This window comes from Phocoena phocoena, chromosome 11, assembly GCF_963924675.1.
Source record: "Phocoena phocoena chromosome 11, mPhoPho1.1, whole genome shotgun sequence".
In the NCBI taxonomy this organism is placed as follows: domain Eukaryota; kingdom Metazoa; phylum Chordata; class Mammalia; order Artiodactyla; family Phocoenidae; genus Phocoena; species Phocoena phocoena.
The window spans coordinates 17,281,091-17,300,357 of record NC_089229.1 but is presented as its reverse complement, the minus strand read 5'-3'; the positions used below and the strand labels follow the sequence as shown (position 1 = coordinate 17,300,357).

The 19,267-nt window shown below is 36.2% G+C and overlaps 1 protein-coding gene across 1 annotated transcript in view; it reads right to left on the bottom strand.

The window, feature by feature from the left end:
• Window positions 1-19,267, bottom strand: part of SLC41A2 (solute carrier family 41 member 2) — a 102,807-nt gene that overhangs the window by 17,657 nt on the left and 65,883 nt on the right. Inside the window, exons 8-9 of the mRNA XM_065887268.1 lie at window positions 16,318-16,449; window positions 15,126-15,274 (exon numbers count right to left, since the gene is read on the bottom strand). Coding sequence (XP_065743340.1) covers window positions 15,126-15,274; window positions 16,318-16,449 — 281 coding nt within the window. The remainder of the gene's footprint in view (window positions 1-15,125; window positions 15,275-16,317; window positions 16,450-19,267) is intronic.

Genomic DNA, 19,267 nt, shown 5'->3' with positions numbered 1-19,267 from the left:
CCACCAGGGAAGCCCTAGACAAAGCAATCTTGAGAAAGAAAAATGGAGCTGGAAGAATCAGGTTTCCTGACTTCAGACTATACTACAAAGCTACAGTCATCAAAACAATATGGTACTGGCACAAAAACAGATATTTAGATCAATGGAACAGTATAGAAAGACCAGAAATAAACCCATGCACCTATGGTCAATTAATCTAAACAAAGGAGGTACAAATATACAATGGAGAAAAAACAGTCTCTTCAATAAATGGTGCTGGGAAAACTGGACAACTATATGTAAAAGAATGAAATTAGAACATTTTCTAACACCATACACAAAAATAAACTCAAAATGGATTAAAGACCTAAATGTAAGGCCAGATACTATAAAACTCCTAGAGGAAAACATCAGCAGAACACTCTTTGACGTAAATTGTACCAATATTTATTTGGATCCGTCTCCTACAGGAATGGAAATAAAAACAAAATAAACAAATGGGACCTAATTAAACTGAAAAGTTTTTGCACAGCAAAGGAACCCATAAACAAAATGAAAAGACAACCCACAGAATGGGAGAAAATATTTGCAGTCATGCAACTTATAAGGGATTAGTCTCCAAAATGTACGAACAGCCATGCAGCTCAATATCAAGAAGGAAACAACCCAATCAGAAAATGGGGAGAAGATCTAAATAGACATTTCTCCAAAGAAGACACATGTGCTTCTCCAAGAAGCACATGAAAAGATGCTTCTCCAAGAAGCACGTGAAAAGATGCTCAACATCACTAATTATTAGAGAAATGCAAATCAAAACTACAATGAGGTTATCACCTCACACCAGTCAGAACGGCCATCATCAAAAAGTCTACAAACAATAAATGCTGGAGAGGATGTGGAGAAAAAGGAACCCTCCTACACTGTTGGTGAGAATGTAAACTGGTACAGTCACTATGGAGAACAGTATGGAGGTCCCTTTAAAAACTAAAAATAGAGCTACCATATGATCCAGCAATCCCACTCCTGGGCATATATCTGGAGAAAAACATAATCCGATCAGATACAAGCACCCCAATGTTCACTGCAGCACTATTTACAATAGAAACAACCTAAATGTCCATCAACAGATGAATGGTAAAGAAGATGTGGGACATATATACAATGGAATATTACTCAGTCATAAAAAAGAATGAAATAATGCCATTTGCAGCAACATGGATGGACCTAGAGATTATCATACTAAGTGAAATAAGACAAACAGAGAAAGAAAAATATATGATATCACTAATATGTGGAATCTTAAAAAATGATACAAATGAACTTATTTTCAAAAAGTAGAAACAGACTCACAGAATCAGAAAATAAACTTATGGTTACCAAAGGGGAAGGACAAATTAGGAGGTTGGGATTAACATATACACACTACTATATAAAAAATAGATAATCAACAAGGACTACCATATAGCACAGGGAACTCTACTCAATATTCTAATAACATCTATGGGGAAAAAATCTGAAAAAGAATAGATATATGTAAATGTATAATTGAATCACTTTGTCGTACACCTGAAACCAACATAATATTGTAAATCAAGTATACTCCAAACTCAAAATTTTTAAAAATCCATTAAAAATAATAAAGTTTAGCATTCTGTTTAAGTGGTTAAGATGTTTAAAAAACCTACTGTTAAGTAGTCATTTATAGAATATTTTGTTTGTACTTGTTAAACATGTAATATTACGTTTTAAAAAAGCATCATCTTTAAATTGTTTTATGTATATGTTTCACCTCTCCATCAGATTTATTCTCTCTTTTAGATGAGAAATCTTGTCAAATATCTGCCCTATCACCCAAAGTACACTCAATATATCTGGAATCCAATTTAACAAATATTTATTTTTATCTAACATAGAAAACACTGTGATAAGCATTTAGAGAAGAATAAGACACGGTTATTGCTTTCAGTGAGATCAGAATCTAAATGAAGAAATATAATTGAAATGCCAAAAATAATCCAAGAATAATATAAAGCTGAATATTCATTTTATAAATATTTACTGTACCAGGCAGGGGCTGAATGCTGAGTCTAAGATGATGAATAAAACATAATCCCTGAATGAGCCTGAACTGGCAACACAGTCTGCTGTCCTCTGGGAAAAAAACGGAAGAGACCTTCAGCAGAGCTGGAAAGTAACACCACAGGGAACCTAAACTGAAGTTCTCCAGAGCACTTCCCAAAGCAGATGATTCACGGAGGTCGATTATTAACCGAAGATTCTCAGAGCAAAGAGATGAGCACACAAAGTAGACAGCTTCCACCTAAGACCAGCAAAGTAACAGTTATGGTTACAGATAAAAGAATGGTTTTGGAGTTTCTTTTGGCCAACCAGAACCGTTGCCAACACTTCATATTATACCTGAATTAATGTTACAGATGAAATAAAACAATCTGTATCTAAGCTAAAAGAAAAGGCAGTCTGGCTACCTAGGGAATCATTAGGACATGTTTTCTTGGTTAAGCCTGAAAAATCTTAGGTTATGGTAGTGAAATATATTCCACTCCCTTCTTACAATACTTCTAATTATCCTTTATCTCACACTTAATGTTTATTGTCCAGTGTCTCAAATGTTTCAACCCAGCCACTGTCCCATCAGATGTTTCAATAAATAATTCAAAGACCCCTCCTCCCAAAAGGAATTACACTGATGGACTCAAACTGAAAATCAGATACCCCATCTTCAAGAAGAATCAACAACAGAGGTGAAGGTCTGGACAATCCTTAATGAAATCCTGCAGCTTTGACTGAGTGAGGAACAAGAGTGGAGACCGAGAAAGTAAAAAGTTCCCACACTCCCAGGAAAAGACTGATCTTTAGCCATGGTAACAAGAAGCCACCAGAACGGATTTTAAATTCATTCAATCAATAAACAACTTGCCTTACTGAATGCATTTAGAAGGCAGCCGATCAATGATAGTCCTTGCTTCTGAAGTAGGCAATTAGGAACAAATCTGGTCTAATAAATACACCTCTGAGGACCAACTAACAACAGTAGTCACACCCAAGTATCCACATCTCTACAGATGACATAGGCCTACTCAAGCTTTTGAATATCTGCCCATCCCTGAACTCCAGGCATCCCTAAAACCCTACAAAAGATCAATAATTTGCGCTGCTTGGAGAGATTTCCCCTGATCCTTTACAACAGTGAGCAATAAATTCAATTTTGTTTATTTACTTTGGATATTGAATGATGGTCTCATCATCTTTTGACACCCTTTAAACACCCCTTTTAATAAATGCAAAAATCTTTAGAGATCTTTTGCCTTTACACATTTCCCTAGATGGTACAAAAAAAATCACAACTTAGATTAGCCTTGTTATGCAGAACTAACACAGACATTTAGCTTTAAAATAAAAAAGAAGTATGGTGCTAAACATCTATTTTTTTAAATAGCAAAAAAATTTAAATTATCGAATCATTTAAGTCAGTGTTTTCTGGCTGAATATTCTGGGGTCACAATCATCCAAGATTTTATTCTGGCAAATTTCTTGAAAAATAGTTTTTATGCTTTCCAAGTAAGTGCTTTCACATAGCTGTGTTATAAGATTTTTTTTTTTTTTCCAGATGATGTGAAAATTCCTCTAAGTCATGTCTGTAATTGCAGCAGAACTCGGAGCACAGGCAGTAACATCCTAACCAGCACGCTAGAAAAAGAGAACTCGGCTTCCCTGGTCCTAACTGCGTCCTTGTCAGGCTTGACAGGTTGGAAAAAAGCTCCCTTTCTGAATGCCTTGCTCCACAGGGCTCTGGCATGCCGTGCCTCCAATGAGGCAGGCAATCATTTCATCTTCTGTGCTTACTGGCCTGGAGCCCAATCATACCTGTCCAGAGAATTAATCATAAATACGGATTTAGGAAAGTGTATCAATTTTAAGACCCTACAACCTAAGCTATAATAGCATAACACACTATTGTATCACAAAAAGGCAATCCCAAGGCTAAAAAGGAATCTCAAAAAATCACCTGTTTCAACTTCCTTCCTTCACCATATTAATCAACTCCCAAAGTTAAAGTAGCTATTTTTACAACTAGAAAAAAAATTCTTAGAACTGTAGGTCCTCCCTTTACATTTCCTTTATCATTCTCTTCACACTTTCCATTCAACCCAAGCTGACAGACAGAAACCAATTAAGAGACAGAGGCAGAACAGTCACAGAAAGAATAAAGAGATCCTTACTTTCCTGTTGGAATCTGGTGGACTTAAATCCTGAGAAATGAGGAAAAAATGTGAGTGAAGTCAGGCAACCTGTTAAAATCTCCTGGTCGCTTAGCTCTTTCCTTTGAGATGCCATCTGGGAATAGGATTTGACTCAATGTCGTAATAAAAGAAAAGACATAACCACACCATTTAATAGGGGCCTACTATGTGCCAGGTATTATACCTGCTGTGCAAAGAGGAATCATTATCCTCATTTTACAGGCAAGAACAATAAGACCCCCCAAGGAATCAAGTAACTTGCCCAAGGCTAAGCCAATTAACTTGCTCAGCTATTGGGTGGGTATCCTGGGATTCCACTTGTGGCCACATTACCACCATATGGCTACATTTTCCTTACATAGAAGAATGACTCCAAAGATTGAGTCGAGTATTAGAATCATGGTAGAGACTCAGTGCCAGATTCCACAGGATCTGATCCACTCAGTGATACCCTAAGAGACTCACTGCCCCAGTAATCCACAGCTATTAGAGATGATGACATTAAAATGATGAGACAATAATAGCACCTTTCATGCATTATCTCATTTCATCCTTATAACAACCCACAAAGCAGGTCTATTCTTAGCCTCTTTTTACAGCTGAGAAAACAGATGAGAGATTACCTTGATCAAGGTGACACAGGCAGTGAGTGGTGGCAGTGAGTGGTGGAAATCAAAGCTCAAGCCCTTCCACATTATATGAACTGCATCAGAGGAATGTGTCAGGTCTCTCAAGTTTGTTGGGAGTGGGAAAAATGTTGAAAATCATCGTTCTATAGAATAAAATGAATTCTTCAGTCTGGTCTGCAAGACCCTTCATGATCTTGTCACAATCTGTAGTTTTCAACCTTATTTTCTATCACTCCCTTTCATAAACCCTATGCTCCAGAAATTTTCTTAGTATTTCTGTAAATACCCTGAGTCTTCTCAGTTACTTAATGCTACTTCCTTTTTGCTGAAGTGGCATTTTCTGTGGATTCCACAAAACAAAATTTTATCCATTATAAAGGTCCCCTCCCTCCCTAGAAATATACTCTCCCACTACTGAACTTCCGTAGCACTTAGTCCTTCTCTCAGGACCTATTCACGTCCTTGACTGGACTCCTACTTGACTTCAGTAGGCACAGATTCCATATAAACTCTGTGGAACGAATGCAATTTGGAGGCAAAACACCTGGCTGGAAGAAATATGAAGATCTAATGAAACCAGAGAGAAGAGGCAGCTTTAAGCCTCCAAGAACTGCCATCCTGAAAACTATGACCCTCCCTAGGAGCAAAACAAAATGTCAAACTTGTTCTTGTAAAACACAAGTGGTTAGGAGTGTAGACTGGATCAGGACTCCGTCTTGCTGAGTGGACTTGGACCAGCTACTCAACTTCTCTCCAGGTCGAGTGCCTCATGTGTAAGTGGGAACTAATAGTATAACTTACCTCATTGGGCTGTGTTAAGTACTCAGTGAGTTCATACATGTAAAGTACCTAGAACGGTGCATGGCTCAGAATAAATGCTATATAAATATTTGCTATTACCATTTTGGAAACTCTTAAATATATGTATTGAAAAAGTGGCTCAGAACACCAAACCTCAAGAAGGGATCTGTCAGAGACGGAAAATTTTCAGAATGAACAATTTAGGTGATAAGGAGATAAGCCGGCTTTTAATATAAGAGAGCCAGTACTCTTTTCCTCTCAAAAGCTGCAGATCAAGAGGAGATAAAGCTGAACACTATAAAATAACAGAAGTCAAATTATGGCAGAAAGAGGCAAATACAGACTTCTAGGTAAAATACAGAGATATGAGAACACAGAGTGCACCCAGGAACCTGAAAGAGACTGTTTTAGGCTGAACAAATGTAAAAATAGATAGCTTCTAACTTAAAAAGACTAATTCAAAATTAGCTATTTGGACTTGAAATACAATTTTTAAGGAAAATAACATTTTATGTATTGCCTGGGTTCTCTGGCTAACCCATAAAAGCCAATTTAACTTAATATTACCTTAGCAGCAATTACAGATTTTAATATTAGACTGTTTTAGTTGCCAAATAATGTTAATATTAGCATATACATTATTAATTATGTACAACAATGCTTTGTAACAAATCATCCTTACTGTAGGAGTGGGAATTCACAAAGTCAACTATTAGAAATGCAGGAAGGGATCTGAGTGATAGCTAGGGCCACTCTACTTCCTGGTTTGCCCCAGATAGTCATGGTATGCTTGTGACTCTAATCATAATTATTAACAGCTCCCTTTCATTCTCGAAAGTGTCCTGGTTTGGACTAAAATTATATGGTTACCTTAGTGTTAGTATCTTCACCCTTGTGTTATAAGTGAGGAAACCAAGCCACAGAGCAGGGCTGTGACTTAGACAAAGTTAGGGACTTAGGAAGGGACCAGACTTAGAACCCAGAAATATCTAGGAGTCTTCCTATTACACTGCCTGGACTCACCAGTAACAAGGTAATGGCAATGACTGAGATGGGCAGGATTTGGACACCAGCAATACACATGAGATATAAAGTCTTATGTGAGCAAGGCTCTCCCCATCCTGGAGGAACTTTACAGGGTCAGGAGCTGAGGGCTGAGAGATTTAGGGGATCTTTGTATACCTAAGCCTGGTCTAGTTCTCTGTGCACTTGTGGCTTCTTGTCCACCACCCCTACTGATGTGGGAAAGATTATGAGAGAAATAAATTAGTTTTGGACATGTTAAATTTGAAACAACATTTCAACATTTAACTGGAGATGCAGAATAGGAAGCCAGACTGGAGATATCAGTTTGGGAGTTAGCAATGAAAGGGTGGTATCTGAAGCTTAGGGCACTCATGAGAAGAGCAGGAAAAAGAGTCCTGCAGTAAAGAACAGGGGTCAAAAGGAAGGTGAAGGGTGAGGAGATGAAAAAGGCCTTAGTGCACTGAATAACCAGCTCCAAAAATGAGAGGAAGATAAAAATAATGTCTACAACAATAATGATGATAAACTGCAGCTACTACCATTACTGGAAACTTTTTACGTTCCAGCAACTCTACCAAGTACTTTATATACATTAGCTTAGTTCTCATTACTATCCTCTGAGGTAGGGAAAAAAATAAGGCCAGAGATGTTAGGAAACTTGACTGAAGCCACAAAATAAGCAGCAGAGCAGAAATTCAGACTCAGCTCTGCCTCTAAAGAGCTCTGTGATCTTTCTACAATGTTCTGCATATGGGATCTTATCTTCCCTCTTTTCCACTTTGTCCTTTGTATGTGATGATTTATAAGGCTTATAAATATTTTTCTTCTGTGAAAACATTTATTTGTATGTCTTTGTAGTTAAAACAATGACACTGAGTCATGTGAATGTGACTTCAGAACTAAGATGTTGCCAGTGCTTCTGTTAGCAAGTATACGGACCATATTTCTGCCCCAAGCATGTTCTACTAGATGAGAAATGGAAGCTGTTTGCTCTTAATTTGCACTATTTGTGCTGTGGGTGTGTTCATGGTACAAGCATAGGTTTCGAAACAACCACGAACTATTATTTATAAAACAGAAACACTTCTTAGGAAATTCATATTCAATATCCAGATTATTAATTTTATTATGAGGGTCACTCATTTGCTCATTTAAGTTCGGCTTGGGCTTTGCTGACAATAATTTTTCTTAAGAACACGAACTTGTTGGGAAATGTCAAGATGGTGCAATTTGCACATAAGTATAAAATGAAAAAACAAACACTGCCTACTGAAAGGCAGTAATAAAAACTAAGGAGACTTCTGCTTTCAAAATTATATTAGTAAGAAATATAAGTATTACTGTTTTGCTAAGAGCAGTTTCATATTTATTGATATTAATTCAAGTTTCTCATCAGCTACAGTATATATTCTGATCCTCCCCTCCAAAAAAAAAAAAAAACCTATTAAAGCACTTTTAAACAAGGAAATCCAGGCATAAGCACAAAGTGTGATTCTGAAGTTACACAGGAAGATGCTTACAACTTACTGTTATAAGGAGGTAAGTCTTATTTAGGCTCCTCTCTAATTATTTTTTGCATTTAAGTCTCATCTCCCACAGCCAAGAGAAGATCCTAAAGGGCAGGGACAATATCTTCTATTTCTTTTGTACAGTGACTAGCAAGATAATGTGCACTATACAGTTGACAAAATCCCGATATTTATATTTTTAATTTTACGAAATGAGAATTTGTCATTCCACCATTTAAGGGAACCACTTTGTCTCTCCCAATTAAAAAACAGAGACAGCCAGGTTTTCCACAAGCTTTCACATGAATTTCCCATGGAATTTGGTGCGGATAGAAGTTTAGAAAAGTTCTTAGTAACCTAATTTTCTATATGAAACAATCAGTGCCTAAAAGAGGGAATTAAAATTTTCATTTAGAAGTGTTTTTGAGTCATTCTTTATGAATTATATTAACAAACACTGTTGGAATTTAGTAGGCCTCTAGGGCTAGAAAAGTCTCATTTTTCTTTCCCACTGAAATATTTTATAGCAGAAAAAAAATTAATATACTCCATACGTGCCTATCTTTTTGCCTTTTGTAGGTTATGTCATCCAAAGTTTAAGCTTTTATCTCTTCACAGACAAAGGAAGCATATTTAGCAATTCAAACACAAAGGAGACTAGTAGAGGGTTTAAATTAAGTAGGGAAATGAACGACAATGTACTGCTGTTCCTTCTTTGCTCAAGAGATCATCAGTCTGCTTATTTGATGGATAGCTATCATTGTACCTTCTCAGGTTTATTATGCGGTCCAGGTACTATGTCCTTGAAAAAAACTGCAGGGAATAAGGCAAATAAAAGAATTAGAAACAGAAAACCCTGAGGAAGATATCAAAATTCCCTTCTGTACATTTTACTTTTTTTCCGGTACACGGGCCTCTCACTGTTGTGGCCTCTCTCGTTGCGGAGCACAGGCTCCAGACGCGCAGGCTCAGCGGCCATGGCTCACGGGCCCAGCCGCTCCACGGCATGTGGGATCTTCCCGGACCGGGGCACGAACCCATGTCCCCTGCATCGGCAGGTGGACTCTCAACCACTGCGCCACCAGGGAAGCCCCTTCTGTACATCTTAGAAGGAAGGCCAAACAAGGTCCATCACAGCCTGGAATTCCTTATTACGCTTTTGATATCACAAATTAACAGGTTTTGAGCAGTCAATAGAGCATCTGAATAAGAAAGACGTGAAGGCAGAGGAAATGACTGCTTAGAGAGAAAGAACCCAATCATCTCTAAGTTTGTAGAAGAAAGTATACTCTGGTTCTGTGAAATCAAAGTTGTGGGTTCAGTGGGCTAATTTGTTGACACAGATGAAAAATTCTGTTCTAAAGCCAGTGACTGTACCCTTAGCCATAGCTAGCAGTCTCACAAATGCTGACTGATGGCACAGAAGGAAGAATGGGTAATCAGCATGGTCAGCTTGGTGCTGACCCATCCTTAATGTTGAAAAAAAAAAACCCTTAAAATGCAGTGTGGTTGGTGGTGTACTAAATATGGATGCCTTTTGCACATTACTCCAGCCTTGACATATTCCAACTACTCTGACTGCTCTTGAGCACCGGGCAGGAACAAGAGTAAGAGTATAATCCATCACACCTACTGACTGTGGTTCAGTGGACTTAATGACACATAACAAAAACACATTTGTTAGGTTCCTTCTAATTTCAAGACACATAATAAATACCTAAACAATGAAATGTGTGACATGTAAGTAGATTTTTAAATTTAAAAAATAGCTTCAAAAAATGGAGTCAGTGTGCACTTAAGATGAACAAGACATGAACTCGACTATTGTAAGTCTCAAACAATTTCAAACTCGTTTACTTCTTACTTTTCACTTTAAGTAAGAAATAGTCAGCTACAGGACCAAAATTAGGAAGTCAATATGCTCTGAAAGGGCTTCCCTCGTGGTGCCGTGGTTGAGAGTCCGCCTGCCGATGCAGGGGACGCGGGTTCGTGCCCTGGTCCGGGAAGATCCCACATGCCGCGGAGTGGCTGGGCCCGTGAGCCATGGCCGCTGAGCCTGCGCGTCCGGAGCCTGTGCTCCGCAACAGGAGAGGCCACAACAGTGAGAGGCCCGCGTGCCGCAAAAAAAAATGCTATGAAAAACCTTAATTTAAAAAACTCCTTACTATGTAAAAATTCAAACATACACAAACGTACACAGAATACTACACATTATCCCCACAGCAGTCTCACATTCCATCCTTCAGCTTCATCAATTTTCAATTCATTTCCAATTCCCTTTATCTAAAGCCAACCTTGCACTTTCCCTGGATATCAAGTCATGTCATCTCTAAACATTTCAGTAAATCCTTGTAATTTTGACTGAACCCTGATACAATTTGTGGTATTTTGTGTTTTACTTTTCATTGCCTTTTATTTTCTTTCTTTTTTTTTTTAATTTTAAATACCTAGGTCAGTGAAAGAGAGAAAATTTGAGCAAGAAAAGAAAATTCAGATTTTTCAGTTTTTCTGGAATTTCTAGTACCTAAATACAGTTGTAAACTTTCCTCTTCCTGAAGGGGGTGACAGAGCTAGCAAGGTACAGTCATTCAGTTTAACAAATACTAATTGAGCACTAGGAATGGGGCTGGGTGCTAGAGATTAAAAAAAATGTGTAAAACAAAGACCCCTTCTCTAGAATGGGTGAGACAGACACAGGAACAGATTATGTTAATGTGAAGTAGAAAAGCTAGGATAATGGTATTCACAAGGTACCATGGGAACAGAGAATAAAGGCACCAAATTAGGTATTCAAGAAAGGCTTCCAGGAAGATGACATCTGAGTAAATGCAAAAATACTGCAAAGAACTGTCACGATGTCATTATAATAAATTCAATATAAAGTTTCTTTCAAATGGATTTCCTTCATTCAGTTGGTTGGGGAAATTAGGTGGTGTGGGGAAATTTCCTTAAAGAACGTTAGTCTGGGAAGAGAGTGAAATATCAAGAATTCAAAAAACAACGACTCTATCATGTCTCGTGGAGAATACCAAAAGAAAAAAGTCTTGGTCTCTCCCCTCAAGGAGGTAGGAATCTAGGCGGAGAGAAATTAAACAGGCATTAGAAAATTTTACTATATAATATTCAATCAAAATATAGAGTCTAGTGATGGGAAGACTGGTGTGGACTGAAATATTTGAATAAGGGCTGGGACTTAAACCAAGGTTTTGAATATAAATTTAATCCACATCCAAAAAGGAAGTCAGTCAAGTAAAGGATATTAAAAGATGAGTCTTAAGTGGTGAAGGAGTCTTTGTCTTTAAAAAGTACATATTTAGGGACTTCCCTGGCAGTCCAGTGGTTGAGACTTCGTCTTCCAATGCTGAGGGTGCGGGTCGATCCCTTGTCAGAAAACTAAGATCCCACATGCCTCACGGCCAAAAAAACCCCCAAAAAACATAAAACAGAAGCAATATTGTAACAAATTCAATAAAGACTTTAAAAAATGATCCACATCAAAAAGAAAAAAGTCTTAAAAAAAAAAGTACTTATCTATTCTGTCCATCTTTGGACTGAGTGAAGTAGGCAGGGAAAGGTCAAGATTTTTTATCTCAACCTCAGTCTCTGAAGAGATGTGTGAATGTGTGTGCTCATGTATGCGTTATATATGTTAGTGTCAGAGCATGAAGATTTGATTTGACAATTTACAATCTGATTCTAAGCTATTGCATTGAAATAATGTACAATGTCAGGTGCAAAAACAAAGATCTACTCTGGCAGATTATCTGATTCTTAGGGAGAAAATAAAAACTAAAACCCATAAAAATGAAAGTTGTAAAAGACACATAAGAAAATTCAGTCAATACTATAAAATTTTTTAAAAATCCAACTGTTATTCAGAGATTAATGGCTCACCATTTACAATTCCATGTTAAAACAACAACAACAATAGTGTCAGCTAACACGCATATAGCATCTACTATGAAGCAAGCTTTGTGTAATTAATTCATTTAATCCTCAAAAGTGACTATGAGGTAGGTAATACTATAGATCTTCCTTGACTTATGATGAGGTTACATCCCCAAAAACCATGATAAGCTGCAAATACTGTAAGTCGAATATGCACTTAATACAACTACCCTACTGAATATTGTAGGTCAGCCTAGCCTGCCTTAAACTTGCTCAGAACACTAACATTATCCTACAGCTAGATGGGCAAAACCATCTAACACAAAACCTATTTTATAATAAAGTGCTGAATAGCTCATGTCGTTTACTGAATCCTGTACTGAAAGTTAAAAACAGAATGGCTGGGTACAGAATGGTCTTAAGTGGATCGGTTTATCCGTTGGTTGCCCTCATGAGCACGTGGCTGACTGGGAGCTGTGGCTCGCTGCCACTGCCCAGCATCATAAGAGAGCATCATACCGAATATCACTAGCCCAGGAAACGATCAAAATTCAAAATTCGAAGTACGGTTGCTACTGAATGCACTATCACTTTTGCACATCATAAAGTTGAAAAATCGTTAAGTCGGACTGTCTGTATCCCTCCCACTTTATAGAGGAGGTAACTGAGACACAGAGAGATTAATAATTACTCTCCTCAACTCTAGTTTTTCAAACTTTGCTGGTCAGAATTTGGGTCAGAGGTTAACAAGACATATAGGAATACTGTGAGCATAAGGATGAAATCTAATATTTTTATGAATTCAGAATAATTTCTTATATCCTTCATGAACTTAAGAGAAATGATGCATGATAGTATGTTGGCACAGAACCATAAACATAAACATCAAATCCATCCATGAAGTGAAGAGGTAAAGTTACAAATAGGAACTTGCTCTAAAAATGGCATGCTTACAAACAGACCAAAGAATAGTCTCTTAAATATTTCCCATAGGATTGAGGAATGCATCTTTTTCGTAATACTTACACACATGGAGAACATAAATTATAATAAACGACCATATCATATGTAGCAATAAAGATAGCCAGTAGTAAAAATGCATTTGAAGTAACTGTTGTCCCTACTGAATAGTAGAAAAATATAACTCCCGAGGTGGAATTAGCTGCTTTTTCTGCCAAGCTCTGACAGCAAATTACGCGTAGCTATTCCCAGCGTTTATATTCTATTACAATATAATATAGTTATTTGTTCATGTAGTAGTCTTCCCTCCAGGCTATGAGTCCTTGAGGATAGGGTCTGAATTTATTCATCCTGGGATTTAAAACCCATCCCCGCACCTAGTAGAATGAAGGTTTATTGAATGAATGAATGAATGAATGAATTGATAAGTGACTTTTAACAAAATCTTGGGTGCTATAAAGCATTATAGAAAAGTTAAAAATATCAATTAAGTCATAAGGGTTTTTGTTATTTTATGAGTGGATTCTTGTCTCCCCTGCCTGGCATTTAAAGCCTTTCTACATTGGCCCTAATCTACCTTCTTAATCTCATCTTCTCTTCTTTTAGTTATATCCTCTGTATGAATTACTTGCTCTTTCTGGCATAAGCTCTGTGCTTTCTCATCTCTATGCTTTTACTCAGTAACCTCCAAAAGTTTTAGCTTATGCAGCCCTTTCAATATAAATGAGTATACTTACGTAACACTGTGCTAATGTTTATTGTAAAGCGATCATAAAAATAGGAGAAAATAGACATTTTAAACAAATGAGGTAGACATATATAAATAGAAGTTTTAATCTTCTCTTTCTGTATACAATGCATTGTTTTGCACGTACTTCACTTTAAAAATCACTGGTTTATACCAGGAGGACAAATCTCAGAGAGTATTTGTGAGAATGAAGTAAATCTGTACATGTAAAGCACTTAGAACAATGCTGGTCATACAGGAAACACAGTAAATGTCAGTTAATTTCATTAACATCATTATCATCAATGCAGTTTCTTTCCACATACTTAACCTCCAGCTCCACTCCTACAAACCCCCTGAAGGCCAAATTCAAATGTTATCTTTTCAAAGAATTATTTGAATGCATCTCTTAAATTAGGATTTCTCACTGTAGGAGGTACCAAATCCTACAGAGCTTAGCAAGAAGCCATGGCTAAGAAGCCAAAATAAAGCTGCAACAGTTGGAAAAAAAATTAGGATGGGTTTATGGAAAATGAGGCAAATGGAAAAAGATGTGATTATTAACCCAAAGAAAAGTAAAATATACAAAAATGAAATATAATACATTATCTGGCTCTATAGTAAACAATGTTTAGATAGACCCAATAATAGAAACATTGACTACTAATTTAACCAAAAACTGTTATATAACCATATGGGAAAGATGTGGCATTATAACAGCCCCCAAACCCTCAACTTTTATTAGCAAAAGTCTAAAGAAGATTAATCATGAACTAGAAATTTAGGCATATTACTTTAAAACTTATAGATAAATACCAGAAGAAATTTAAGAACAATAGGGAAAAAGAGAAGATTTTCTTTCTAGAAGCTTCTAGAAAGATAAAAGTAGTTCTGTACCATGAGATCAGCAGTGAGAATGGCATGTGTTGTTCTTTTCAATGGTAGTAGGAGAAGTTAAAAAGCAAGGAAGCAATGCCTTCAACATTCTAAAAGAAACAATTCTATATCCAGTCAAGCTATTCATGTAAAAGCATTTTACAAAATGCAAAGACTCAAAAATTTTTCTCCTATGCAGCAGTCTTTCTCAGGAATTTATCTGAAGATGTGTTCATACAAAAGAAGAGAACAAATAAAAGGGAAGACACAGAATCTAGGAAACAGGAAATTCAACGGTTCTATTGATCAAATCATATTAAAAGTTATTGGTTTTAAGAAGATCAAATCAATTTGAAGGCATTCAGCTGATTTTTGAAATGTTAAAATATTTCTTATGCCTTTAGATTTACAGTTACACTTTTACATCAATCTGAGCATAAAAGAGATTGCAAGAGGTTTCAACTCTTACCTGTAACACAGCAGCAAATAAGTATACTACTACGAAGATTATAGTTAAAGAAGTGTGACCACTTTTCATCAAATGAATAGTGTAGAGGAAAATTAAATGCCCAGGTATCACTAAAAGCAGTAGAACTTGAGCAGATTTATTATTTACTCCTGTAATATAAAAATGTACAAGTTGTTAAAATCATATTTTGGTGAATAATAGGTCACAGTTGTTAAAATTTGAGGATTACTTCTAGTTACTATAGTGCATAGAATCACATAAAATTCAGTTGCTAAAAATAAATTTTAACTATTTACAATTCACTTAATTTTTAAAAATTCTCCCTATATGTTATATATTAATTAAATAAAAGGTGGTTGATAAAAACATGCTATGAAGAACACTGGTCAAACTATAATATCTATTATAAAAACAGAGGAAAGACAAAAGAAAAAATATGAAGTTCTTAAAGTACTGAAATGTGGTTTTTTTTCCGTACATCATTTAATTCCTTTTTATTGACCATTTTAATGACTAAATGACATCTCATGATCTTCTAATAGAGGACCTTTGGTTATGAAATGTTTTAATTTTATTTTTCCTTTAGAATTCTTTCACTGCAATTAAAAGACTGGGCATTTCTGATCCTCATTCAAAAGTTACATTTGTTACATTACATTTATTTTCATCAGAAAAAAAAAAATTGTCAAGAATTTAAAATTGTGGTTTAGTTTTTTGGATATCATATGCCTGGGACATAATAATGTCCTTGTAACTGAGGTTATCCCCTCTCATTCTGCTTGTTTGGGATCAAATGCCTACATTTAGAAAGGTCCAAAAGATTAATATACAAAAGACAGATGGTATATCTGTCTCCCTAAATCACCTAACAGTGCTTTCTTATATGCACAAGGTTCCTCTTTCCTGACTCCTAAAACAAGATATCCCAGAGAAAGAGAAAAGAAAAAAACTATATAAAGCTCCTCAGCAACTACAGAATTGATCCAAATTGTTTTTTTGTTGTTGTTCACTGAGATTTAGTGAACAAAATCTATTCTAGTATTTATTTAGCTCTAAATCTATTTAGCTCTCAGAAATGGAAAACTATGCAATATTCACAAACAAAATATGTATTCAACAAATGTTGCCTGCCTATACTCATAGAGAGCAATAGTTCCTGAAATAAAATATGCAAGAATCCACAAGCACCTACCTGGACCAAAAAAAGTTCTAAATGGGTAGTAACAACCTTTGGGTTCATCGGGCAGTTCTCCTGGAATGCTGTGTAAATGGAGGTAAGTAGAAATCCTGCTAGCCTGAATGGCTACCAAATTACCACCAATACCTGAAACATAAGGAAAAACAAACAAGGTAGTTATCTTCATATTTTAAATAATGTGCATACATTCAACTGAATACAAGCCTCTTTATGTCACATCCTGGGCCAAGAAAACAAACAAACAAAGAATTCTTCTGAAATGTTGATTTATTAAATGCTGAGGTAGATATTCCAAAGACATAAAATCACTGCTGTGAAAGACTCATTCATTATTTTTTCAATTCTAACTCACTGTTTGGTCTGAAAGCAGAGTAAGTAATTTTTAAAAATTACTATCACAACCAAGATATAAAATGAGGTAACAAGATATTTCATGTTTATCATCTTAATGACAAGGAAAACAAGCTAGATTTATTCAAATAGACAAGGCTTGATACATGTCTCTCAGGTTACTAAAGAAATGGGTATAAGACACTGAAAAAATTACTCAAGAAAGTCATCTTTTAACCTAGATTATCTTCTCATATACTCAGAGGAAGGGGAGCTGATGCCTAGAAGTGAAATGAATTCCAGAGGGTGGTAAGTGCCCCCAAGGTAAGTTAGGACACCCAAACTCTTTCTCCTTTGACAGATTATGGGGAGGAAGAGGTAGTAGTCATAAAAGCAAGTAGGAAGGAAACAACTGAAAATTTCAAATTCTTTAATGCTGAGTGTGAGCTAACATAACCATCTAGAACACCTGGGAACCCCAGACACAAGAGGAGTCTACATTCACGGGTCAACTATTTCTGCAAGCCTCCCCTGGGCACTTGTGAGACAGACTGAGGTAGGACAGAACACTTGAGAGAGCCGACCTTGGTGGCACACAGCAAGAAATCACATCCATTTCTGACTCCCTCTCTCATATGAAACAAAAGCTGCTTGAGGTGATGAAGAAAACACTCCAGCTACCCGACCCCAGGCAAAGATCAACTGCCACTGGAGGAAGAGTAGAAGCAAAAGCTGTCTACTGCTGGAGAAGTGGAAGGAAATCTTCCTGCTTAAGACCAATCTGAGTAATTGATTGGTCTTAAGAAACACTGAGAAGGCCTCACCTCTGTGGACCAAGTGCATAGGAACTGCCTAAGATTGAGACTAGTGCAAGAGAATCCCAAATCCCATCCCATGCCTTGCACCAGGTAACAAGCATCAACAGCCTACCGTGAGAAGAGAAGCAAGAGCACAGATAGTTAAGCCTTTCGTGCTCCAGGCATACAGCGCTCCAAGCTTCACACTGAGCATAAGGTAGCAGGAGCTCACTGATAAATTTGAAGTCAGTGGTGCACTGAAGGTAACTATAACAACCGCAAAAACCAGACCCGGCTCAACTACTGATGAGACTCACACAGTCCTCCATACTAATGACCTAATAGAAGAAAAAGCCTGCCTTTAAGGCGTAAATAATATTTATCTCAATCTCCAATGTTCTTTTATACACAATGTCCAGCATTTGATAAAAAATTTCTGAGACAGTAAAAAGCAATAAAGAAAACAGACTATTATCAGGAGTTAAGAAGTCAATAGGACCAGACTCAGGACTCAGGTGTTGAAACTATCTGACAAGAACTTTCAAATTACTATGATTAATATGTTAAAGGATCTAGTAGGAAAGAGGTTACAATATGCATTATTAAAAGATGGGAACATAAATAGGTTAAAAGTAAACGTATGGAAAAAGATATACCATATAAACACTAGGGGAAAGAAAGCTAGCGTGGCTATATCAATATCAGAAAGATGAAAGAAAAGACTTTATAACAGGGGATATTACCAGAGAGAAAAACAAACATTGAATAACGGCTGAGGAGGTCAACTCATGAAAAAGACATAACAATCCTAAATGTAGTTGCACCTAAAAATAGATCTTCAGAATACCCACAGGAAAAACTGATGAAACTGAAAAAAAAAAAAACCAGACAAGTTGGTATTTATACTTGGAGACTTTATCACTCTTCTCTTATTAACTGGTAGAATACACAGATTTTAAAAAAATCAAAACTATACAGGAGATTTTAACAATAATAACAACCAACTTGATCTACAGGACATTTATAGAACACAATACCCAACAAAAGCAGAATACATATTCTTTACAAATATACACAATGGAACATTCACGGAGATAGACCATACTATGAGCCATAAAACAAGTCTCAATAAATTTGAAAAAACTGGAACACATAAAGTATGTTTTCTGGCTACAACAGCAAAGATAGATATCTGAGAATTCCCCCAAATGTTGGAAAGCAAACAATACACTTCTAAATAACCCACAGGTCAAAAAAGAAATCACAAAGGAAATTTTAAAATATTCTGAATTTAATGAAAATGAAAACACAACATATTGAGATTTGTGCACACAACATATTGAGATAAGTACTGCACATAAAGCAGTCCTTAGAAATTCACAGCATTAAATCTTATATTAGAAAAGAAGAATGATCTATTATCAATGATCTAAGGTTCCCATCTTAAGAACCTAAAAAAAAAATTAAACTGAAAGGAAGCATAAAGAAGGAATAAGAAGTATAAGAGCATAAATCAATGAAATAGAAAACAAAAACAATAGAGAAAAGAAATGAAACCAAAAGCTGCTTCTTTGAATAGGTCAAGAATAAAAGAAGACAGAAATTTCAATATTAAGAATGAAAGAGGAGTCATCACTACAGACTATGCAGGATTAAAAGAATAATATGGTTATACCATGAACAGCTTTATGCAAGAAAATAATAGCTTGGGTGAAATTTTAAAATTCCTTGAAATACACAAACTATAAAAACTCACTTGGCAAGAAATAGATAACATGAATAGCCCTGTATCTATGAAGCGGTAGTTCTCAGCTGGG